Source organism: Cololabis saira, chromosome 13, assembly GCF_033807715.1.
Source record: "Cololabis saira isolate AMF1-May2022 chromosome 13, fColSai1.1, whole genome shotgun sequence".
Taxonomy (NCBI): Eukaryota; Metazoa; Chordata; class Actinopteri; order Beloniformes; family Belonidae; genus Cololabis; species Cololabis saira.
Window position 1 is genome coordinate 22,451,411 of NC_084599.1, and position 23,371 is coordinate 22,474,781.

The 23,371-nt window shown below is 42.5% G+C and overlaps 1 protein-coding gene across 1 annotated transcript; it reads right to left on the reverse strand.

Annotated features, from left to right (window-relative positions):
- Positions 1-1,120: 1,120 nt before the first annotated feature.
- enc3 (ectodermal-neural cortex 3) lies at positions 1,121-18,718 on the reverse strand. The gene is made up of 4 exons (XM_061738311.1): positions 18,492-18,718; positions 16,153-17,187; positions 14,383-15,156; positions 1,121-2,575 (listed from the first exon to the last, which is right to left on the reverse strand). Exons 2-3 carry the CDS (start codon positions 17,173-17,175, stop codon positions 14,410-14,412), a joined length of 1,770 nt encoding a protein of 589 aa, XP_061594295.1. The 5' UTR covers positions 17,176-17,187; positions 18,492-18,718; the 3' UTR covers positions 1,121-2,575; positions 14,383-14,409.
- Between the last annotated feature and the right edge of the window lie 4,653 nt (positions 18,719-23,371).

The following is a 23,371-nucleotide window of genomic DNA, read 5'->3' on the forward strand; positions in this document are numbered from 1 at the left end:
ACTAAATATTCCAGTATTCTGAAGAAAGGGGCAACGTCTGCCTTGATGATTTGATGCCGACTGGGACTCGAGCTACACTGAGACCCAAGTTAAAAGTACAACTTTGCAGCAGAAATAAACATATTTACAGTGTGCTTCAAAAAACTGTTTAGTCTCATCCATGACAAGTATACAGGGGGCGAATTGTTTACAACAGGGTGCTGTGAAGACAGGGGGATGAAAGTAGAGGTTTCTATAAGCACACATCAAAAAAACTATGGGTAACATTGTCCTTCTTATAATGTATGACCTTTTTCCCCTTATTTCCTCTCTCTTTACAAGCTATGTCTCTTATTTCTATTGATTAGCCAAAGACTGACCTAACCTCCATCTACTTAACCCTTGACGCCCAGCCAAAGCTCAGGCTTATGTTCTTAAATGACATTTGGCCCTTGTACCGGGGGCTTCCGCGTATACTTCAGTTTTGTTGTCTCTTCTTTGTGTTCAAACACTCTCTTCACAGGTCTTCTGATGTTAAGATCTTTGAGATCAAATACAGCAGTTTGCTTTGAAATATTTAATTTAAAAACAAAAAAAAAGCAGATGAAAGAAAGTCATTGAAACAGCGAATACGCCTGGTTTCAAAGTGGAGGTTGGTTGTTTAGAGAACGGCAGCAGCGATGGCTCAGCAGCCACATCTTCAATCCTCCAGGGAGCGTGATCACACTGTCCGACATTCCTCGGTGCTCCGCCTCCCTTCTCCTCACCCAACATGCAAAGTGGACCGTGCTGTTCCTGCAGGATCGTATGGACATGGCTTTGTGAGGTACGGGGAAGTATTACCTGACTGCATGTGTCGAGCAGCAAAAAGTTGACATTTCATATATCTCTAACATTTAATATAGGTGCAGTAAAGGTAGCGTACACGGCGGGCAATGTGCCATTTTAATATTTAGTGCACACAGACTGGAGGAGGACAGATGTTTCTGTTAATAAAAACCCTTCAAAACTTCTTTTTAAACTATGTGAAGCCTGTTAACAGCACCTGTGTGAGTTTATGACTGCCCATGTTGCTCAAGGACACAGCTGCCGAATTCCAGTCGTTCCTTTGGTAACGGACAACAAACACGAGCCATTTTATAGCAATATCATGTTTATTGACTAGTTATGAGCAGTACAACATGTAGTAACAGGCTGCTTCAGTAATAGCTTCATATTTCATGATAACCGGTGTGTACTCTGAGATATCGGTGACTTCCATGGAGCACAGATGGAGATTTTGGAAAGCAAGAAGAGTTGAAAACTTGCTACAAAAAGGCTTCGATTATTCAAACTACACCGAGTTGGATTAAGACAAAGATACAAAATTAAGACCATTGAAAAGTTTCTTCGAAACAAACTGTGCAAATCAAAAGGCATCTACAAAATAATTATAAAGTAAATGTACAAACTATACACACATGACTTCCATTGGAGATATTAAAAAAAAAAAAAAAAAAGCACTGGAAAAAGAGATTTACAACTACAAATCCAAGTACTTAGGACACACTTAGCTTTTGTTATTCAAATCAATAACACTAAGGTTTGGCAATATTTATACTTAATCATATGTTTTCACTTGGCAAAAAAAAAAAAAAATGCAAGAAAATGCTCAAAACAGAGACGTTTGTAAAATGCTTTCTTTTTTTAAAAAGTACATTCACTATAAAATAAGAAACTAGGAAAGACAGATGAAACCCTTCCTTGAACGACTGCAGGCATACACAGACATAACCCTGAGACACAAAACTGACAACTGCCGGCTGAAAAAACACGTCTTGAAAACGCACGCGCGTGTCCTTCAGCCACGATGGGCCGCACGAGCTCCCACTTTCTTTTAAGTTGTGGAGCAAAAGTACAAATTTAGTTCACCAAAATTGAGGAAAGCCCAAATCCAAGTGCTAAAAATACAGACATGAAGACCGTTTCTGTGCACAAAATCATACACTTCCAAAACGGTCCTCTGCCGCTCTCTCTCCACACGCCTGGCTCAGCGAAGGTCTCAATCAGCGTATCAGCTATCCAAATAATTTACACCTGAGTAAACACGTCCAGAGGGGGAGACAGCTTCATTTGCTTGTTTAGTTCACTGTAAATCGACATTTCAGTTAAACTGGTACTGGAGAGATGACGGTGTGTGATGGAAGGGGGGGTTAGTTCAGCAGTCCAGGGCTGATACAGTCACAGTAGCTTATTCGTCCCAGAAGGACAGAGAGGAAGGACAAAGGAAAAAAGAAAAAAAAAAGGTGGATGTTTTTGAGCTGAGATAGCTATGAGGTGCCTGCAGTTATCATGGCAACGGGTGCTGCTCAGACTGCGGGCAGCATGGGAAAGTCACACAAAAACTTTGAATAAACAGATCAGGTGGTGGAAAAAAAACTGCAGACTTTAAGTCTCTGTGCTGCTCCCAGGCCTGCGCTCCTCTGCAGCTGAAGATGATGTCCATCGGGCTGAATCGGGCCACAGCGGGACACACAAAGGCCTTCCTCTTCATCTTCCTCCTCCTAGGAGCCAGTCAAGAGAGACACATGCCTGCATACCAGACGCCACGGCCCATCTGGGGAAAGAGACAGGGGAAGATTAATGTTTGGGTCTTGTGAACTCTGCTGTACAAGGAGGCCGTGTGTGAACACCAGGCACATGACTGGGAGATCTGGACATTCTCAGGAACCGGAGAGACTTCAGTCTTCCAGGCTTCACGTCAGCTTATCACCACTCCGTTTTATCAGGCTTATCCACACAGCATTAATAATGTCTCAGGATGGTTCATTATTTAACCAGGATCTTCCTGGCATGTGGGATTAAGCTGCTCGAGCCATTTATGATGCTGGGTAATAAATAACTGAAGGTGGCTGTGGAGAGGAATCCCGCTGTGAAATAAGCTTCTCTAGACTCTGATACACTCCACTGAACTCCTGCATCTTACAAGAAAAATAGCATTTTCAGGATGTATGCTGTTATGAATACTCCTGAAATTGCTCAACTGTAGCATTTCCTGCAACCTCATATAACTCGGGACATCTTTTACCACGCCTGCTGTTACAAAGGAATGTTTCACTGGAAATATGGGAGGGTGAGAGGAAGTTAAACACCGTGTTTGCCTCTGATTTGCATGTTTCTGATACGAGCTCTTTGCAGCTATCTGGAACAGGAGGGGCTTTGACGTTCAGGCCCTTTTGGGTGGGGGGTTGTTTGAATAACCTACTGAGCTCTCTCTTCGACAACTGGCATTACAGAAGCCTTCACTGATCCATACCCATCTGCTAATGTTGTGAATACTTCGCATCAGGCATAACAATAGGACATAACCCGAAGCAACAGGAGCTTCCGTTTAAAAAAAAGAAAGAACAAATGATACAAAAACACTTTCTCAGCGTGCATGTAAACTTTAACTGCTGTGTTGGATTGGTGATAAGAAAACTTTAGTGTGTTGTCTCAAGCGTGAATGATAAAACTGATACGCCAGCGTGACAGTAATGCTGCTCATTTTCACATCAGTTGAATGGCCTGAAGGCAGAAACCCGTTGAGACCGTTTATTATTGTAAATGTGCTGACTGACTCATCCAAGAGTCATACAAAAACAGGTTAGCTCTGTCAGTAACTGATCTGAGTTATCTAATAAATACATTAGAATTTTTGTTTCCATCCTGCAAAATTTAAACTTCCTCATTTCAGGACTGCACGTATTATCTCATTTTTCTGCCATATATTGTATTTTGCGATAGGTTTCTTTGTAAGGTCACTTGTGTTTGTATTGCGATATCAAGTTGCACAAATAAATATTGTAAAATATATATATATATATATATATATATATATATATATATATATATATATATATATATATATTTTGCAATAAATGGGGGTATATTATATTTCCATGGGTCATGCATGCTCTGAATGTCAATATCATTTTTCCAATTGATCAGATCAGTTGTGTCTTTGATGCCCGTCCTCTATTGAGATGCCGGTGGCTGAGATGTTCATGTGCACAGAGGATGCATAAGCATTGCTAAGATAAAAGGGAAAGAAAGGAATGAAGAAAATGTGGACATGGAGGAACGTGTTGCTTTACCGAACAATGTACGCCGTAACTTGCAGGTTCAGTTGTCGAATTCCTTCCTTGACATTAAGCAGCGTTTATGAAGCAGTGCAACCTTTACTCATATTTCTGGTTTAAATAAGCAGCTACAGCCAGCTTAAAATGATTAGCACTGATGGAAAGCATCAAGAAAAAACAAAAAAACGGGGGATGTGGATGGGGCGGCTAACTTGGATTTGTTCAAAAGGAACCAAACTACCCTACGTGCTGCGGCTTTAATAGAAACTTGTATTTGTTGAATCACAAGCATCTGGTGCAAGTTTCCAGTCTTGTAGCTCGGTGTGCATGTCCGTGAGCCTGTGCTGTCTGCACCCGCTGAGCTCTGCTGCTGCTTCATCTTAATGAGGGGTGTGCCTCTACTGCTTAAACTATGACAATATATCACATAGTTAATCTGCACTGCAGTCACAGTGGGCCTCTACAGGCTCCACGGAGTTCTTCCCAATCATGAGCATCATCTGACCTTCATCAGCGTTGAGCAGGAAGTATTAAAAGGTACAGGCAAAAAAAAAACAACTTTTTCTATTACATTTTGTTTCATTTGCAACAGTCCAGCGAGGAAAATGTATTTTATGGAGAAACCACATTGATCCACATTTGGTTACTTCCTAATAGGCCTGTGTTGAAAAAAATCGATTTCCCAATTCTCAATCGATTCTCATATTAATTCCTAAAAATCGATTCATATGTCTAAAGATCGATTGTTTTTTATTTTTTATTTATTTATTTTTTTTGGGGGGGGGTTAATTTTCTTTTATTTATTTATGTATTTTTTTTTCATCATTACTTTACAACTTTTGGTTCTTTTTTTGTTTATCCCCAAAAAAGGAATGTTTTGTTGGACACGAGAATAACTAGTGCCATGTTTTTGCCTTTAAATATGTTTAAAGGTATGAAAACATTAAAGTGTTCAGTTATAATTGCATAAATTGTCGATATTTCATTACTTTATATACTGTCTTGGGGTTACATTTGCAAAAAATGCTAAGAACCAAATTCTCAAAAATTAAAAACCAAAATAGGCCGAAAAAGGAACAAATAAAAATGGAATGTGGGAAAGAATAAAACCAATTTCATCCGTCTCTGTTTCCTCCCTGGATCTGTTTGGTAATTCTGACCCACATGATGTTTCTGAAAGCAGTTCTATCAGCATTCTGGGAGCTGATTGGTCCTTACAGCATCATTAGCTGCAATACTTGCTGTTTAATCTCAATATAATACTAGTAGTAATTTTTTGCATAACTACAGTCATATAATTCATGCAGCTCAAAAAACTGTTTTAATAACACTAACCCAAATTAATATCGGGAATCGAAAAGAATCGAATCAAATCTTGATAATCGATTCTGAATCTTAAGAATGGGAATCGAATCGATTCTTGACATTTGAATTGATCCCCAGCCCTACTTCCTAACATCATCAGCACATTACTCCAGCAAATCCCTGGTTATCAAGCTTCAGCTCCTCCGGTCAGGACGGGGCTCGTGCCGTCACCGGGACTGATCGCCATGCTGCCTCAAAGTCTCTCCATCATCACGTGCTGCAACGATGATTCAACACAACACCGAGCTACGTCGGTTACAGAGTTGACCTCTCACCCACATTTCAAGGCGTAATGATTTTAACGATCATAGGTATCTGAAAATGATACAAAAACTCGACATCTGAACGCAGATCGCTGTTGACAATAAGTTCATTCACCCTCACCTAATGAGCCTCACCCTGAAAATTACCCAGGAGCCACAGCAGGAGTCCTGCAGCTGAGCAAATAAATGGTTCGGACTAGTCTGAACCAATTAAGTTTCTTTTTTTTAACTTAATAATTAAAAAGAGTGGGTCCAGAGGCCCAATTAGACGCAAGTGACCCAAACCAAAGCTGAGTCCTCCATCTTTATCTGTCCCTTGTGTGCAACAAGGACTTTGCCATGTTTACTAATGAACACACAGAGTTCCAGCGTATTGACACACGTATGAATCACAGTTGCTTCATCTACACGTGTCTGGATCATTTTCAGCGATGCGGCACGGCCTCGCTGGATTAATCCCCTGCAAAAATTCCAGTTTTAGACTGGAACATTGAGCATCTCTTCTGCAAATATTGCATGATTGAGATTAATTTCCAGGCAGGCAGTCGCTCCTACTCCAGCTGGTTCTCTGAAGAGGCTGCTGTAACTGTATGACAGCTCATCTCTTTCTGGGGGTGTAATCAAATTAGTCTAGGTGATTATTCAGCCGTTTTTAAGCATTGCCTTTCCCCTTTCCTTTTTGTTACCCTCAGCTTGGAGAAAAGGCCAATAAAAACTCCATTAGGTTTATGCAAATTTAAGCAGCCGTGCTGAGGGCTATAATGTGGCAAACTGATTACTCGAGGGAATGGAGACAAAGTGTGCGTGCGCGTGCTAACTTTAACTGCCGACGTGTATGTAAGCAGGGTCGGTAGCGGTGGTGGCGGAGGTTGGGGGGGCTTTGTTGTACACAGATGCCTCCATAAAAGCCTCATTCAGATCGTGTTCCTGGTAGCTCTCACAGCAAGGCATTAATAAAACATTAGTTTTGAGTTACTGGGGACTCGGCACTCCTCCCTGATCTTGGCACGACCTTTCCATTTTACAGCAGCTGTCTGGGGGATGCAGCGGGCCCACGAGGAGATCCTCCCTGCCCTCTGACCCCTCCAGGTGTACACTACCATACACATCACGCCCACTTCAGAAGAGCTGCAGCTTCAGTCCATGCTGTTAAAATGGAGAGGGATGTCTATTCCTGACATTTTTCTTCCCTTGGCTAGAGGATTGGTGGAGAAGGGATAAAGAGGAGGGAAAGGCTTAAATATAAGTCTCTTCTAAAAACAGACCCGGTTCCCGGTGGCTCTAAACCTGCAAGTGTCTAAATCCAAGCAATGTGCAGTTTGTTTATCATTACATCCACACCCATTTCCTTTTAAAACATGAAACGTTTGTTATAGTTGAGACGGGTGTGCACACCACTGGCGAGTGTGACCCAAGAAAACAGAAAAGGTTTGAATCCACTGCAGGTCCAGTTTTACAGGTCCTAGGCAGCTACAAATTCACTTTAAAAAAAACATCTCTCTCGTGAAACGAGTCTGTTATCCCTGACATTTGCAGCCATTTCCACCAGTACAAAATGCACCAAAGCATGCACGACAGGGCGGGAGCGTGGCTTTACACGATGGCTCATACAGGAGTGTCCAAGAGCCACTATTTAAAATTCCTGCATGGCAGCAGAAACACTAACACCCCTTTAGATCAACAAGTTTCTACTGCATTTCTAACGGAGGTCATTCACAGGTGTTCTTGGACGTGGAAGAAGATTCCAGAGGAAACAGAGACATTTTTTTACATGGAAGAAGGACAGATTCAGGATGGTTGACCAGGCAAAGATTTGCAGTCCAGTGTTCTGAGTTGAGACTGTAACAAGCTGCACTTTTGCTTCCCGGTTTACTCGTCTGGGTCCCTAGTAGGAATGGGCGATATTTTACCGTTCACGATAAACCGTCAAAAAAATTCCTCACGGTAAGAATTTGTCATCTCGTGGTAAAAACGATAAATTCCCGTTGATTATGTTTTTGTGTAAAGCTGATAAATCCACGCACACCGTACGTGAAGGAAGGAAGGAAGGAAGGAAGGAAGGAAGGAAACAAGGAAACAAGGAAGGAAGGAAACAAGGAAAGAAGGAAGGAAGGAAGGAAGGGAAAAAAGAAGGAAGGAAGGAAGGAAGGAAGGAAGGAAGGAAGGAAGGAAGGAAGGAAGGAAGGAAGGAAGGAAGGGAAAAAAGAAGGAAGGAAGGAAGGAAGGAAGGAAGGAAGGAAGGAAGGAAGGGAAAAAAGAAGGAAGGAAGGAAGGAAGGAAGGAAGGAAGGAAGGAAGGAAGGGAAAAAAGAAGGAAGGAAGGAAGGAAGGAAGGAAGGAAGGAAGGAAGGAAGGAAGGGGGAGAAGGAAGGGAGAAAACAAGGAAAGGAGGAAGGAAGGGAGAAAAGAGGAAGGGAAGAAGGAAGGAGAGAGCAGGAGGAAAGAAGGAAGGAAGGGAAAAAAGAAAGAAGAAAGGAAGGAAGGAAGGAAGGAAGGAAACAAGTAAAGAAGGAAGGAAGGAAGGAAGGGAAAAAAGAAGGAAGGAAGGAAGGGAAAAAAGAAGGAAGGAAGGAAGGAAGGAAGGAAGGAAGGAAGGAAGGAAGGAAGGAAGAAAACAAGGAAAGGAGGAAGGAAGGGAGAAAAGAGGAAGGGAAGAAGGAAGGAGAGAGCAGGAGGAAAGAAGGAAGGAAGGGAAAAAAGAAAGAAGAAAGGAAGGAAGGAAGGAAGGAAGGAAGGAAGGAAGGAAGGAAGGAAGGAAAGGGGAGAAGGAAGGGAGAAAACAAGGAAAGGAGGAAGGAAGGAAGGGAAGAAGGAAGGAAGGGAAGAAGGAAGGAAGGGAAGAAGGAAGGAAGGGAAAAAAGAAGGAAGGAAATTAGCTTGAAGAAAGAAAGAAAGAAAGAAAGAAAGAAAGAAAGAAAGAAAGAAAGAAAGAAAGAAAGAAAGAAAGAAAGAAAGAAAGAAAGAAAGAAAGAAAGAAAGATTCCCGTTGATGAGGTTTTTGTGTAACAAACATGGCGGATCTGAGAGCGAGATAGATTTATAGTTAAAAAGGTGGAGTTGAATTGGTAATTTTTTTTATCGTTATCGGGATAAATGCAGAAATTATCGTGATACATTTTTTAGTCCATACCGCCCATCCTAGTCCCTAGTATCCTTCCCTGATTCACCGAGCGGCCTTTATCGTTCATCTGTTAACAGAAGACGACCTTCAATAACTATTTAAACAAAATAGAGCAGAAATCCAAGCACTGCTCATTTTTCTTGTCCTTGAGACCAGCTGCATTCAATAACACTAGAACAGAGTACAAAGATGAATGCCACGGTAAGAGTAAAATAGAGCAAAGGTTATTTCCAGCATCATTTTCACGACCAGGGAGCATGAACAGTTATGTGATATGCTTTTTACGGCGGGGGCCGTGGACCAAGATCTCTTCCAGCATGGAGCTGAAATGTATATGCGGATCAGTCGTATTTAGCAACAATTTCACTGCAACAGTGTGGACAGAGACATATTGTGTTTCTTTCTACAAACGGCATCTAGTGCAAACACACACCAATGAGCATATCAGGGGCTGCCTTTCTGGTCATTTGGTAAAAGCGTGTCCCAGACATTTTATTCGGAGCTCAGGAAATGGTGTCAACTAGGGAATGGGATGGGCGGTATGGACTAAAAAATGTATCACGATTACTTCTGGCATTTATCCCGATAACGATAAAAAAAAAATACCAATTCAACTCCACCTTTTTAACTATGAATCTATCTCGCTCTCAGATCCGCCATGTTTGTCATCAACGGGAATTTTTCTTTCCTTCCTTCCTTCCTTCCTTCCTTCCTTCCTTCCTTCCTTCCTTCCTTCCTTCCTTCCTTCCTTCCTTCCTTCCTTCCTTCCTTCCTTCCTTCCTTCCTTCCTTTTTCCCTTCCTTCCTCCTTTCCTCCTGCCCTTTCCTTCCTTCTTCCCTTCCTCTTTTCTCCCTTCCTTCCTCCTTTCCTTCCTTCCTTCCTTCCTTCCTTCTTCCCTTGTTTTCTTCCTTCCTTCCTTCCTTTCTCCCTTCCTTCCTTCTTTCCTTGTTTTCTTCCTTCCTTCCTTCCTTCTTTCCTTGTTTTCTTCCTTCCTTCCTTCCTTCTTCCCTTGTTTTCTTCCTTCCTTCCTTCCTTGTTTTCTTCCTTCCTTCCTTCCTTCTTCCCTGGTTTTCTTCCTTCCTTCCTTCTTCCCTTGTTTTCTTCCTTCCTTCCTTCCTTCCTTCCTTCCTCCTTTCCTTCCTTCCTTCCTTCCTTCCTTCCTTCCTTCCTTCCTTCCTTCCTTCCTTCCTTCTTTTTTCCCTTCCTTCCTCCTTTCCTCCTGCTCTTTCCTTCCTTCTTCCCTTCCTCTTTTCTCCCTTCCTTCCTCCTTTCCTTCCTTCCTTCCTTCCTTCCTTCTTCCCTTGTTTTCTTCCTTCCTTCCTTCCTTTCTCCCTTCCTTCCTTCTTTCCTTGTTTTCTTCCTTCCTTCCTTCCTTCTTTCCTTGTTTTCTTCCTTCCTTCCTTCCTTCTTCCCTTGTTTTCTTCCTTCCTTCCTTCCTTGTTTTCTTCCTTCCTTCCTTCCTTCTTCCCTTGTTTTCTTCCTTCCTTCCTTCCTTCCTTCCTTCCTTCCTTCCTTCCTTCCTTCCTTCCTTCCTTCCTTCCTTCCTTCCTTCCTTCCTTCCTTCCTTCCTTCCTTCCTTCCTTCCTTCCTTCCTTCCTTCCTTCCTTCCTTCCTTCCTTCCTTCCTTCCTTCCTTCCTTCCTTCCTTCCTTCCTTTCCTTCCTTCCTTCCTTCCTTCCAAAAATCATCTTTACACAAAAACATCATCAACGGGAATTTATCGTTTTTACCGTGAGATGACAAATTCTTATCGTGAGGAATTTTTTTGACGGTATATCGTGAACGGTAAAATATCACCCATTCCTAGTGTCAACTTGTGAAAAACAAAAAGAGTGCAATATATGTATGTCTCCTTTAAAGCTTAGATGTTCTAAGAGGGGGACAGTGCGTGCTAAACGTTTTCAAGGATCTCCAGTTACATCCTGTCTGCCGCTCATCTGGTCACAACAAACGACCAGTAACCGCTGAGGTGGGATGGCAAGAAGTCCACATTAAGTTCTGCAGGTTTTAAACCTGTTTGGGAGACACTTTCACTCCCGCCTGGATCTCAACAAGTATGAACTTTGATGTTTTACCACTTGAAAATATTTTTCCATCAGCAGCGGGTTCTGGTTTGGCCCTGGAGTCTGCGGCTAGCAACATCTGGTGCAAATGCACGCAGCAACGACCTACAGTAGGTGCTGACAAAAAGAGCAAAGTGCTGGTAATCCCATACACATCTGAACCATACGGCAACACTAACACATCTTTACTAATGGGAATGCAGGCCACACCTTCATTCCTCCCAAATTAGAGTAAGGTTGACTGGCTCTTTAAAGAACAGGCCATGCCAGCAATGCCTCTGCCTCTGTATGTGTGTGTGTGTGTGTGTGTGTGTGTGTGTGTGTGTGTGTGTGTGTGTGTGTGTGTGTACGTACAAGAGAGCGAGAGGGTAGTATGAGTGGAAAACAAGTGGTTTTACAACCAGCATAAAAATCTACAACACTACTAGTGAATACTCAAACAGCTGACTGGTGGTTTTTGGCAGCAAAATAACACATGAAAAGAAGAAGAAGAGAAAAAAAACCCACTTGTTTTCTCTCTTCAACCCCAGCTGGAGGTTGACAGCCTCGGGAGCAGTGTATTTTTAGGCAAGCGTTAGTCTCCGCTGCCAAACAGTGCAGAATATAGCTTTACTTCTGCTGGTCTTACTCCCCCTCCACTTTATCTCCCCCTCTGTGTGTGTGTGTGTGTGTTTGCCTTTACATCCTAACAAGGACTTTAAGCTCACTGCATGGCAACCTATGGAAACCTCCACTCCTGTTGAGGGTAAAACTTGGATTTATGGGTTTGGGATTAACTCGGGGAAAAGCAGTGAGCTGTGAAAGATAAGGTCAGAGTTTGGGAATGCATTATGCCAATGGAGAGTCCCCATGGGAACAAATGTGTGTGTGTGTGTGTGTGTGTGTGTCCCTTTGTTTTTCCAACACTTTTGCCAGTTCACTCCTCCTTTGATGCCCCCCGACTCGGGTGAGAAAGAGGCGACTAGTTTCGGAGCAGGAAGTCTGCTTGACGAACTGGAAACCTGAGCTTTTTCCATTTCTGCTGTAATTACACATAAAGGCAGTTGGCAGCGGGTTGGTGACTGCTGTAACTGCGAGAATTCATAAAGATGCCGTGCCTTGATCTTTTACAGTCAGCCTGTCTGTCTCCATCGCGGCACCAGAAACCCCCAGCTACCACGGCTACGGCGGCCCATACCAGCAGACTCCTAATGCTAAGCCCTCAACTCCATCATCTCCAGCTGTTTACTGTAGACACAAGCCGCACATAAGCCCTCCGCTCCTCGCTCGCTTCTTCTCAAACTCCTTGGCAGCAAATAAGGACTGCGTCCTGGGTACGCTAAATGGAAAATAACCAAAAGGAAGACTGAGGAAAAAAACAAATTTAATTTATTTTTTATCTTCTCTTATCAGCATCTGTGTTTACAGGACAGCAATAACCACCACAGGAAATGCAGCAGGATTCTTATACAACTGAGACCGGCACAGTCCACGAGGCGTAATTTCATTACTGCTTACTCTGAATATTGCAGGTTATGTAAACCAGTACATTTCCTGGAAGTTTTGTCTCAATAAAAACCCTTCTGACTTGACGCTTAGCCTTTCAGGGAGAATGAAAACAGGTAAATAGTAGGGATGGGCGGTATGGACTAAAAAATGTATCACGATAATTTCTGGCATTTATCCCGATAACGATAAAAATGACGATAAAAAAATACCAATTCAACTCCACCTTTGTAACAATAAATCTATCTCGCTCTCAGATCCGCCATGTTTGTTACACAAAAACCTCATCAACGGGAATTTATCCTTTTTTCTTTCTTTCAGGCTCATTTCTTTCTTTCTTTCAGGCTCATTTCTTTCCTTCCTTCCTTCCTTCCTTCCTTCCTTCCTTCCTTCCTTCCTTCCTTCCTTCCTTCCTTCCTTCCTTCCTTCCTTCCTTCCTTCCTTCCTTCCTTCCTTCCTTCCTTCCTTCCTTCCTTCCTTCCTTCCTTCCTTCCTTCCTTCCTTCCTTCCTTCCTTCCTTCCTTCCTTCCTTCCTTCCTTCCTTCCTTCCTTCCTTCCTTCCTTCCTTCCTTCCTTCCTTCCTTCCTTCCTTCCTTCCTTCCTTCCTTCCTTCCTTCCTTCCTTCCTTCCTTCCTTCCTTCCTTCCTTCCTTCCTTCCTTCCTTCCTTCCTTCCTTCCTTCACGTAACACAGAACCATAAATTCGACTTTACACAAAAACATAATCAACGGGAATTTATCGTTTTTACCGCGAGATGACAATTTCTTACCGTGGGGAATTTTTTTGACGGTATATCGTGAACGGTAAAATATCGCCCATTCCTAGTAAATAGTAGATGTTTTTAACGCCATCATCGTATATTTCGTGTATTTATATTTGCATATGCAGAAGAGCACATTCAACAAATTCATAGCAGTGAATTGTTGTAAAACATATCAATAAAAGATGCTTTCTGCCATAAAAATCCCAAAACTCTACCCCCACAGGGTGCATGTTGAAATAATCTGTAATGCATTCAAATATTGCTGTGTTTCCTTCTTTTTTTCTCCGTCTATTTCAACTACCTCCTCCTTCCTTTCACTGCGCAAAACCTGAGAAACACCTCTGGGGGAGAATCTCTCATCTCGCATGAAACTGTGAAAACTGCCACCTCTCCTTTCTTCCAGAAAGATTGGCCCGGCTTTCTTAGAGTGGTTTGATAAATGTCAGTAAATCATATTTTCATACCTCTGAGATGGGAGCCTCCCCCGCCCTCGCTCTGCTCCTCGAATTCCTGACAAGATTACTGACTGTCGTTTTTCCTTTTGCACAGAACAAACCCCTTCTGTCAACGCACAACGCTGCTGAATCATATCCGTATGAGGCTGTAAATCACTGGATAGTGTACTATTTTTACCGATAAATACGTTATGGACGTATAAGGATAATTGAACAATGAATTTATATCATGAGGAAAGCATATTCTTTTGTTATGCAAGCCTGAAACGTCAAGAGTTGCATCACATCTACGAGTTAATAAAAGGGTATAGTCTTGATCCTATCTGAACGTAACGTAATTATTACTGGTAACAGGCAGTTCTGGCCCTGCAAGACGACCTTCTCTCTTAACTCTCGGCGCTACAAGCACAGGCCTGACTTCCTACCTCCCAGGCTTGCTTTCGTCAGCGACAGAGGCCTTCATCTTGTAGCTTTGGCTTTGTAATTATCAGTGCTGACATTCCTCCTGCTCTCTAAACAGGACTTCTCAGTGTTTATCCAACACCCAGCAGCTAGATAATATGTAACCACTGTAACCAATAGCAACTGGGAAAACAGCAAGGGGCTTTGAACTGGCCGCCCTCAGCTCAAAGTGTCATTCACCTGGGCCCGGCGGCTATGCAGCTTCAATCTCTCACGTAAAGTGACTATGCACATTTATTAACGTGACAATATAAACAGTACAGTGAAAGAAATCCACGGCTGACATCTTGTTTGTTTGTGTCAGTTCAAGGAAGCTGTAATTACTCACCGAGGAGCCTTGAGAGTGGGGTGGTTTCTATGCCGGGAGATACTTCCAGGTGCTGACGAAGGCCGTAGGAATGAGCGAGTAGGGCACGCTGGTCACACTGTCCCAGGAGTCCGATGAAGGATCGTAACAGTCTAATGTCTTACACCTCTGAGCCCCGAAGTAGCCCCCGACCACATATAGTCTGTTTCCCGACGCCACGGCGTGACAGCTGATCCGCTTGGCTGTCACGTCGCCAAACTTCGACCACTGGTACGTCTCGCTGTTGAACCGGTACGCGGAGCTGGCGGAGAATTCTGTGTCGCCTCCAATCACCACGACGTGGTTCCCGACCACCGCCGCCGCCGTGTACCGCCACAGCTGCGGACACGCCGCCGGCACCGACCACCGGTTCTGGCAGGGGTCAAAGCACTGCACCTTGGGATACTTGTCTCTGTTGACGCTGGTGCCGCCGAAGGCAAAGAGTTTGTTTTTGGCACCGACGACGGCGGCGTTGCTCACGCCTTCTCGGAGGGGAGCCACCAAGGCCCACTTGTTGGTCTGGGGGTCGTACTGCTCCACCTGTTTCAGGGACACCGACGGCGACGCGGGGAAGGATCCTGCCAGAGACGTGTGTCCTCCCACGACGTACAGCACGTGGTCCAGCTCCGCTGAGCCGTGTCCGAACCGGGCGACCAACATCGGCGATGCTTTGGACCACTCGTCGTGTAACGTGTCGTAGACCCAGACGTCTTTGGAGGCTCCGTTCTCGGACCCACGGCCCCCAGTTACGTAAACCTAAAACACAGGGAGAGAAGTCACTTGGTGCAAATCCTTTAAAGCATTTTACACAATTCACTTCATGCCGCTTGAATGTAGGAATGGGTGATATTTTACCGTTCATGATATACCGTCAAAAAAATTCCCCACGGTAAGAAATTGTCATCTCGTGATAAAAATGATAAATTCCCGTTGATGTAGGGCTGGGCGATTTTGGACAGAAATAAAATCCCGATTTTTTTCTCAGAAAACCCGATTTTCGATTTCGATTTCGATTTTTTTGTGTAAAACTACAAAAGATAATGGAATAAATTGTTTCAAATATGTTATCTTTTTTTTTAAAGAAAAATAGCAAACAAATGTCCCTATTGGGAATGAAGTGCAATTGAAAGATACTGTAAATTCTCCTTGAGTTTAGTAAAGTGACAACATTTACAATTTTCTTGACCAAACAAAGATGACTAGATGAGCTCTGTCTGTAATGCAGCCAGCTGCAAAAAAGGAAAATCCATTTTCCGATTTTCCTTTTTTTAACATCGTCTTGATTAATAAATCCGATTTAGATTTAAAATCGATTAATCGCACAGCCCTACGTTGATGACGTTTTTGTGTAAAGCTGATTTATGGTTCCGCGTTAAATCGACGTACGTGTGCAAGAAAGAAAGAAAGAAAGAAAGAAAGAAAGAAAGAAAGAGATAGATTCCCATTGAGGTTTTTGTGTAACAAACATGGCGGATCTGATTCATTACAGTTTTGCAGTACAGGTTTACTAATTTAATTGTTTTTTATTAATTCAATTTAATTGGTGTAGTTTAGTAGCATTTCTATTCTTTTAGAGCAGTGATTTGGGGGCTCCAAAGACTGAATGTGGTTATAGATTTATTGTTACAAAGGTGGAGTTGAATTGGTATTTTTTTTATCGTCATTTTTATCGTTATCGGGATAAATGCCAGAAATGATCATGATACATTTTTTAGTCCATACCGCCCATCCCTACTTGAATGTGACATGTACCTTACAACCGATGGCACAGGCGCTGCACTCCTTCCTGGGGCTGGGGATGTCGGTCTTTGGGGTGATCTCTTTGGTCTTGTTGTCAATCACGTAGACTTTATCGCACATGAACGTCTGCCCCCCCAGCAGCAGCAGGGCCTGGCTGACCTTCCTGGGCCGAGCACAGAACCCCGTGACGATGCCGTCGTTCTGCAGGATCCTCATCTTGCACCGCACGGCGTCCTCGACGATCTCACGCCCCACCTTGTGGCACATCACGAGTTCCTCGGACGCAACGTTGTTCAGCAGGTAGGACTCGGGCAGCAGCGCCAGGCGGACGCAGCGCAGCAGCTCGGGCAGCTCGCTGTGCCTCTGCTCCATGTCCGCCTTGACCCAGTCAATAACAGCCTCGTACACCAGGCTCTCGTCCTCCACCTCCAGCTCCTCGCTGAGGATCAGCTCTTTCACTTTGTCTCTGGGCAGGCTGAGGAAGTCCTCCGTCCTGAAGAGCGTGGCGAAGTTAGCCAGACACATCCTCCACGACAGCTCGTACAGCCTCTGACACTGATGGGCGTCCGACAGCAGCATCATCCCCAGACAGTTAGACGGGTGCAGGTTCTTTTCTAGAAACTCTGCAGCTGCGTCCCTGATGTCGTGGAACTGGAGCATGTCTCCAGCTTCCAGGAGGGACTCGGCGTTCTCCTCGTTGATGAGGATTCTCGCCGAGTAGGCATAGTCGAGCAGCAGCTCCAGCACCTCCGGGTGGAGGGAGTCGTGGAAGTTGACGTCATCGTCGCGGCTCTCCCTGAGCCCACCGCTGAACATGGCCTCAAAGTAACGGCTGCAGGAGGCCAGGACGGCCCGGTGGCAGGGGAAGGCGCGGTTGCCGGCTTTCAGCACGACGTCCGTGAAGACCTTCCGCTTGCGCAGCAGGTTGAGTTGAGTCAACAGGCTGTCGGCGTGGGACGTCTTGTGGAAGAGATGGATGTTCATGGAGCCGGAGCTGGATCTGGACTTTCTGTTTTCGTGGTTGCTGACAGACATCTCGACTTTGACCTGGCAGCGGGAAACAGGAAACAATAATTTACTCATAATCTTGTATTGGAACAGGCTGGGTGATAAATATAAATGTCATAATGTTCCCTTTGATGTCCACACCACCATAAACGCCCTGTTTTATGATTAAACCGGATCTGCGGCAGATGAATGGACTGTGCAGAAATAAAACCCTTCCATCTGTTCCACTAAAACTAAACTCACACTAAAGAAAGAGAGCATTCCCACAGAAAACAAAACACTTATCTGTGCCAAGGAGGTTTAAACTGTAGGATCAATAACACATACATCACTGTCAGAGCTCTGAGGGGATAAAAATGACCGGCATTAACTGTTTCTTAAGAGGGCTCACTGTAATTGATGTTAAGTAAAGAAGCAACACCTGGGTGTGTTAACCCGAATCAAATCTTTCTGCCCCTATAAACACTTCAGGTCTGAGTCAGCTCCAGCTGAACACGATAAATCCCTGCCAGCCTGCTCTCTTTTCTTCTTTTCTCAGCTGGCTCACATACAAGATGGAGCCAAAGGCAAAGCTTTCAAGCCCACATATGATGTGACACCTCAAAACCAGCTTCTTAAGGATGAAATTATGTAACGCCACTGCAACAGATTAAGGGATGGGGGAAAAAATAATTTTTCTTATCATCTATAAAGGGTTTGGGTAGACTTGGAGTTGATGCTCTGAATGAAACCATGTAATATAACATAACATCATATAAATATATATATATACACACACATTCTCCTCTCAAACCAAGCACTTTATTATGGTAATTACCTGTTGGACTATTCAAAGCATGGTGCAGGGATGTAACAAAGACTGCAGAGTCTGTCTAAAAACCACCAAATAAATATCTTCCGCCTTAAAGCTTCTATTGTTTCATAGCAGATAAATTTAAGTCGGCTATTCAATCCCGGTGAAAAGGGGTGGTGGCAGACTTCCGTGAAGAGACTGGCCATGAAATCCACTCGGTTTTTGTGCAGTAAATGTGCAACTCGACAACATGCGCTCAACTTTCCTCCCAAGTTAAGGCTGATTTATGGTTCCGCGTTACACCGACGCAGAACTTACGACCGTACGGTGCGCGTCGCCGCGTACCCTACGCCGTAGGCTCTGCGTCGATTTAAGCCTGAACACATCCAGGCTGCTGCTACAAACACCCCACAATCAAAGCCCCCCGCTTTACAGCTTGTAACTAAACTCCTCACAATTCGTTTGAGGAAGTTGGAGAACCGCCAGACGCACACAAATGTGAGTGATCGATACTTGAGGAGGATTGTGAGACAGCACAGAAAGGGCTCACCTCCACAGCAGCAGGGCCGAGCCGGGTTCCTTTATCTCGCTCACAACTTGATCCGCCGTGGATTTCTCTTTTGTTGGGGTAACGAGGCTATTTACACAATTCCCAAGTTAAAAATAGCACCGCTTCGTAAATAACTGGTGACCCGATGCGCCATTTGTCTATCTTCAAACTTGAAAACATGTGAAAAGTTGTGGTTTGATCAGCGCTGCGCTGCCTGCGAGTCTGAGCGGAGAGAAAGCAGCGAGGCTCGTCTTCCCCCAGACTCCGCCCACTCCGGCCTGAGGCCCCGCCCACTTCACCTGACGACCAATCAGATTAAACCTCAGAGTAAACGTGTCTCTTTTCCCTTGTGGCAATGTTCTTGTCCTTCTTCACAAAGACTTGCCATAAATCACCCCAAAACACCTGCTACTGTGTATTTCACTGGGCAAAGGTTTAATCTAACTTTCACCTGAATTTACGTTAGTTAATGGTTAGTCAATATTTATTTCGGTCAATCACAAGCATAAAATTCAACAAACAAGATAACAAACATCCACAGGTTTTTCCCTGTTCAATATTGTGATTATTTTGACCGAAAAGGTCTGGGATTGAAGCATAAAGTTTATCTTGCCCACCTTTTAACATAATAGAATATACAAAAAGAACAAATGAGGTTACACAAAATAATAATAATAGTAATAATAATAATAATATCTGTAATAATACTACTACTACTACTACTACTACTACTAATAATAATAATAATAATATCTGTAATAACTGTAATAATAATGATAATAATAATAATAATAATAATAATAATAATAATAATAATAATAATAATAATAATAATAATAATAATAATAATAATAATAGCTCTGAAAACAGAAAGTGAAAAGATGCTAAAGAAACCGACAAAACCAATTTAGGTTGTCATTTCATCTCATGCATGTGTACATTCTTCTTTGTTTGCTTATTGTGCTTCTATATATGTGTCCATTACCTTTGCTTTGAATAATATCTTATATGCTTTTATTGAGTTTGCTAATTTAAGGTTGTTGTCTAATGAGTTCCACAGTTTTACTCCTAAAACGGATATACATCTGCCCTTTGTATTTGTTCTTACTGTTGTTGTCTTAAACATTGCTCTTCCCCTGAGGTCATGTTTGCCCTCTCTGGCTTGAACAGTTCCTGCATGCAGCACGTATTCCCCCACACTTCCACACAATAGGTAAGGTATGGGAGTAGTAGGGATCTGTATGGTGTTTGTAATGATCTTTTATTTATAATACTTTTCATTTTATATAATATTGCTATTGTTTTAGATCATTTTCTTTTTAAGGTATTAATGTATGGCTTCCATGTGAGTTTTTCATCAATAATTATTCCTAAGAATTTAGTAATGTTTGTTTGTTCTACATAATAAGAAAAACAAACTAAATACCACTGTGAATATCTGATCTCCACTACAGGAGATTCTTCCTGGCCATAACCTTGATACCTTCAGCAATAATCCTCAACTGTAAATCTTGGAAGAGACTTCAATTATGACAACTACTGCAAAACTATCCTTTGGGGATTAATAAAGTATTACTTTGGTTTAATTGAATGTAGTGACTCATTCACTCGTGTGTGTATGTCTGTGTATGTGGCAAAGAAGTATGTTGTGGGAGAAGGGAATACTCCACACTTTTTATGCAGCAACCTTTACACTGTACTCCGTGGTTTGTCTCATCAAATTTGTACATTTGGATTGACTTTTAGTACGGTTATCAGAACATGTTGCATGTTTGTGGTGCTATTGCATTGATAATATCTGTTCACAGGTACATTTATGAGATGCATTTGTAAAAACAAGTTCAGATGAGTCACTAAAGGTTATTCTCTGGTGACAATCATTTTTTAGAGGTAGGGGGACACTGAAGTTACATAACAGCCAGCGAGCAAGCGGTAGACCATTAAAAATCATGTCATAACTTTTCCACTGTATGTCAGCTCAATAAATCCTGGAATCCTGGGCTTCACAGTACCTCACTGACCTCACGTTTCTTTTAAGTTTTTAGAGGCCAGTGTTTGCAACTTTGTTTATATGGACCTGATTAAAGCAGTTCTAAGACCTACAATTGGATTTACTGGATATGATGCAAAAATAAAAAGAAAGAGGAAGTTTCTCCAGCTGTCATATCAAAAACACCTTTTGGTTGGTTCCCACCTGCAAGGACAGTACACACAGAGCAACATATCAGACTTGCAATAGCTGAGATACATATGCTTCACTCACAGACAAGTCGTAGATTAATTAGATTTTTCCAATAAACACAGCATGGAGTACTACGAGTTGAGTCAAATTTTCCAAGTTGATTTTCCAAAAATAAAAAGCTTGATGAAAAATAAAAATGTCTTTCTGTGTTTATATTTAGTTGTGTAAAAGTCGCAACATTGTGAGTTTTCATCAGCTTATCAGCGATGGAATATCCTCTGTGTTTAACAGCAAATGAAATATAAACCCTTTTATACATGGCATTTGTATTCTCATGATTAATACTGCGTCAACTACTATAACTGCTACAACTGCTATACAACTTTTGAAAAATGTATACTGATAAAGTCATCAACAACGCAGATCTGCATCTCTGCATCTCTGCTTCCCCCAACAGGCATGCGTGGCTCAGCCAACGCTACATAACTAACAGTCTTAATCATCATATGATTTCAGGCTAAATCCTTCAGAAGAGCATGGAATTGTTTCTTCAGCTGAATTCCTGACATTTTTTGAAGGATCTGAATGCTCGGTGTAGAAGAATGTATCAAGAATGTCCCTCTGATTCTTTCAGAGCAATAATCAGAATCAGGTCACAGTCACATAAAACAAGACACAATAACCAAAATGCAGAGGCTGTAGTTGCTTTTGTTAACATTTAGAGGGGAAAGATTAGGAAAACAGGTGTGTGCATTTTTATGGTTTAAGAGGGATACCTCTAAGTACTTGATACATCTTTTCTCCTGTTTCTGTGAAACCTTCCTCTTTGGGATATGCCCCGACATGTCTAATGTTGCTAATGATACTAAGAAGCACTGTAGTTTATTTAGATGTAAGGCTCTAATAATGTGCAAGCTGCTAGTTTGGTTTGCAGTTGTAACAGAACAATTGTTCGTGCTTCACCTGTGCAGTTAACGTCTGCTGTGAAAAAGCATTTTTTAGAGTCACAAGTGAGGAAAAGATTAAGAAAATACACACTTATTCTCCAGCGATCTGAGAGAATTTTAATTGGTGAAGTACCATCTTGGTGCAAACAATGGCGAGACTGTGTAAGAGAGTCCATCTCTGCACTGAACTGACTGAACTCCGGCAGCAGGAGCCCCACTTGCAGAGTGGATACCACACTTCTCGTGTTTCCCAGTTCTTCAGTCTCTCTCTTACTGTCACTCAGCAGCTGCTTTACAAGATTAAAAACCACTGCTGTGTCTCAGCTGTTAGTTCCAGTGAATGACAGTGTTTTTCAGTAATCTACTCTTTTATTCACCATTTCCTATTGTTTTTCTATGATGAAAGATTTATCATTCTAGGGCTTCTCATGTCTCAAGTTACTAAATATTTTTTTGTCTTTTTAATGAGGCAACGGTCTGGTATGGCATACGCTCAAAGCTCAACATCATTTAACACTCACTGGTTTTCATAACTGTTGTCTGTGCTCATTGAAGCCTTTTATAAGCTGACTGGCCCAAATGCTTTCAATCACACAAGTGTGCCCAGAGGAGATTAAGATTTTTTTAAAGATTAGTTTAATGAACTCATGATTATAATCTAGCAGTAATTTGTTTTGCTGCACTTTAACCCTCCCCTCCCTTATTCCAGCCCAATGGTTTGAGGCCAAACTGTTTTAAAGACTGTATGTATTCATGTGTATGCACAAGCTGTGTGAAACTGTTCATTAATTACTCTGTGGCAGGCACGCCACTAATCAGACCCCTCGTAATTATTCCTCAATGCCCCCAGGCTTGCAATAAACCGGTGAGCAAGTGCCCGTTTAGGCGACAGCAACCGTCACTTTATTGTTGCCAGCAGGCTCACTGTACCACATGTTTGTTCACTCAAGGCAGGTGGTCTCACTGAGGTCATCATGTCTGAAACATAAGGCGGGGGGTCTGCGAAGGGGGTCATCCTCATTCCTAAGGCCTCCGCACCAAACAAAGCAGAAGATCAAGGCTGTTCTGGCTTGGTAGCAGACTCCTGCTCCTCATGTTACTTTAGTTTGAACTGAATCTGTTATTTGCTGACCATTTTGTTTGGATTGGTTTACGGATGCTGTCTTTTTACTCATAATATACATTTATTCAAGAAAGTAAAATAAATAAATAATATATCTGCTCCAAATTAAAATGCATATACATTCCATGGATGACGGTTTTAACCAAATCATGGTATCAACCACTAATATAAATGCAGACAGATTAAAAAAAAAAAACCCAACTAAACAAACTCTCATATATTTCAAACAGTTCTTTAATAAAATACAGAGGATGGCCGAATCGAAAATCTTGTGATCAGTGTAATGGATACAGGAAATGTGGCATATCTTGATCAGAGTGGTGCATAATGGAGCTAATGAGTTTATTAATTTAATTTCTAGAGATACAGCTTTTCTAGTTCCCTGTGATTTCGACTTGACGTGCGCTCCAGTGAAACATTTATCCATTTCATGGAAATGCTGCGTGCTTTTCAAGATGATCACTGTTATATTAATCTATTAATAGGTTGTTCTGTTACGAAACCAATAAAATTCACTGTGCCTTTGTGCGCTGATTGATTTAACGTCTACAAGCCATGGGTGTCTGTGCTGAACTGACAAGGTCCTGAAGACCTCATGGATCCTCTTTTCCTCCAGTGCCACCTTGAG

What these genes read in the sequence shown, in the direction of transcription:
- enc3 (XM_061738311.1), bottom strand. Translation starts at nt 17,175, where the DNA reads ATGTCTGTCAGCAACCACGAAAACAGAAAGTCCAGATCCAGCTCCGGC. An exon ending in CCTGTGCCATCGGTTGTAAG is followed by an intron (nt 15,157 to 16,152) that starts GTACATGTCACA and finishes CCTGTGTTTTAG; the next exon opens with GTTTACGTAACTGGGGGCCG.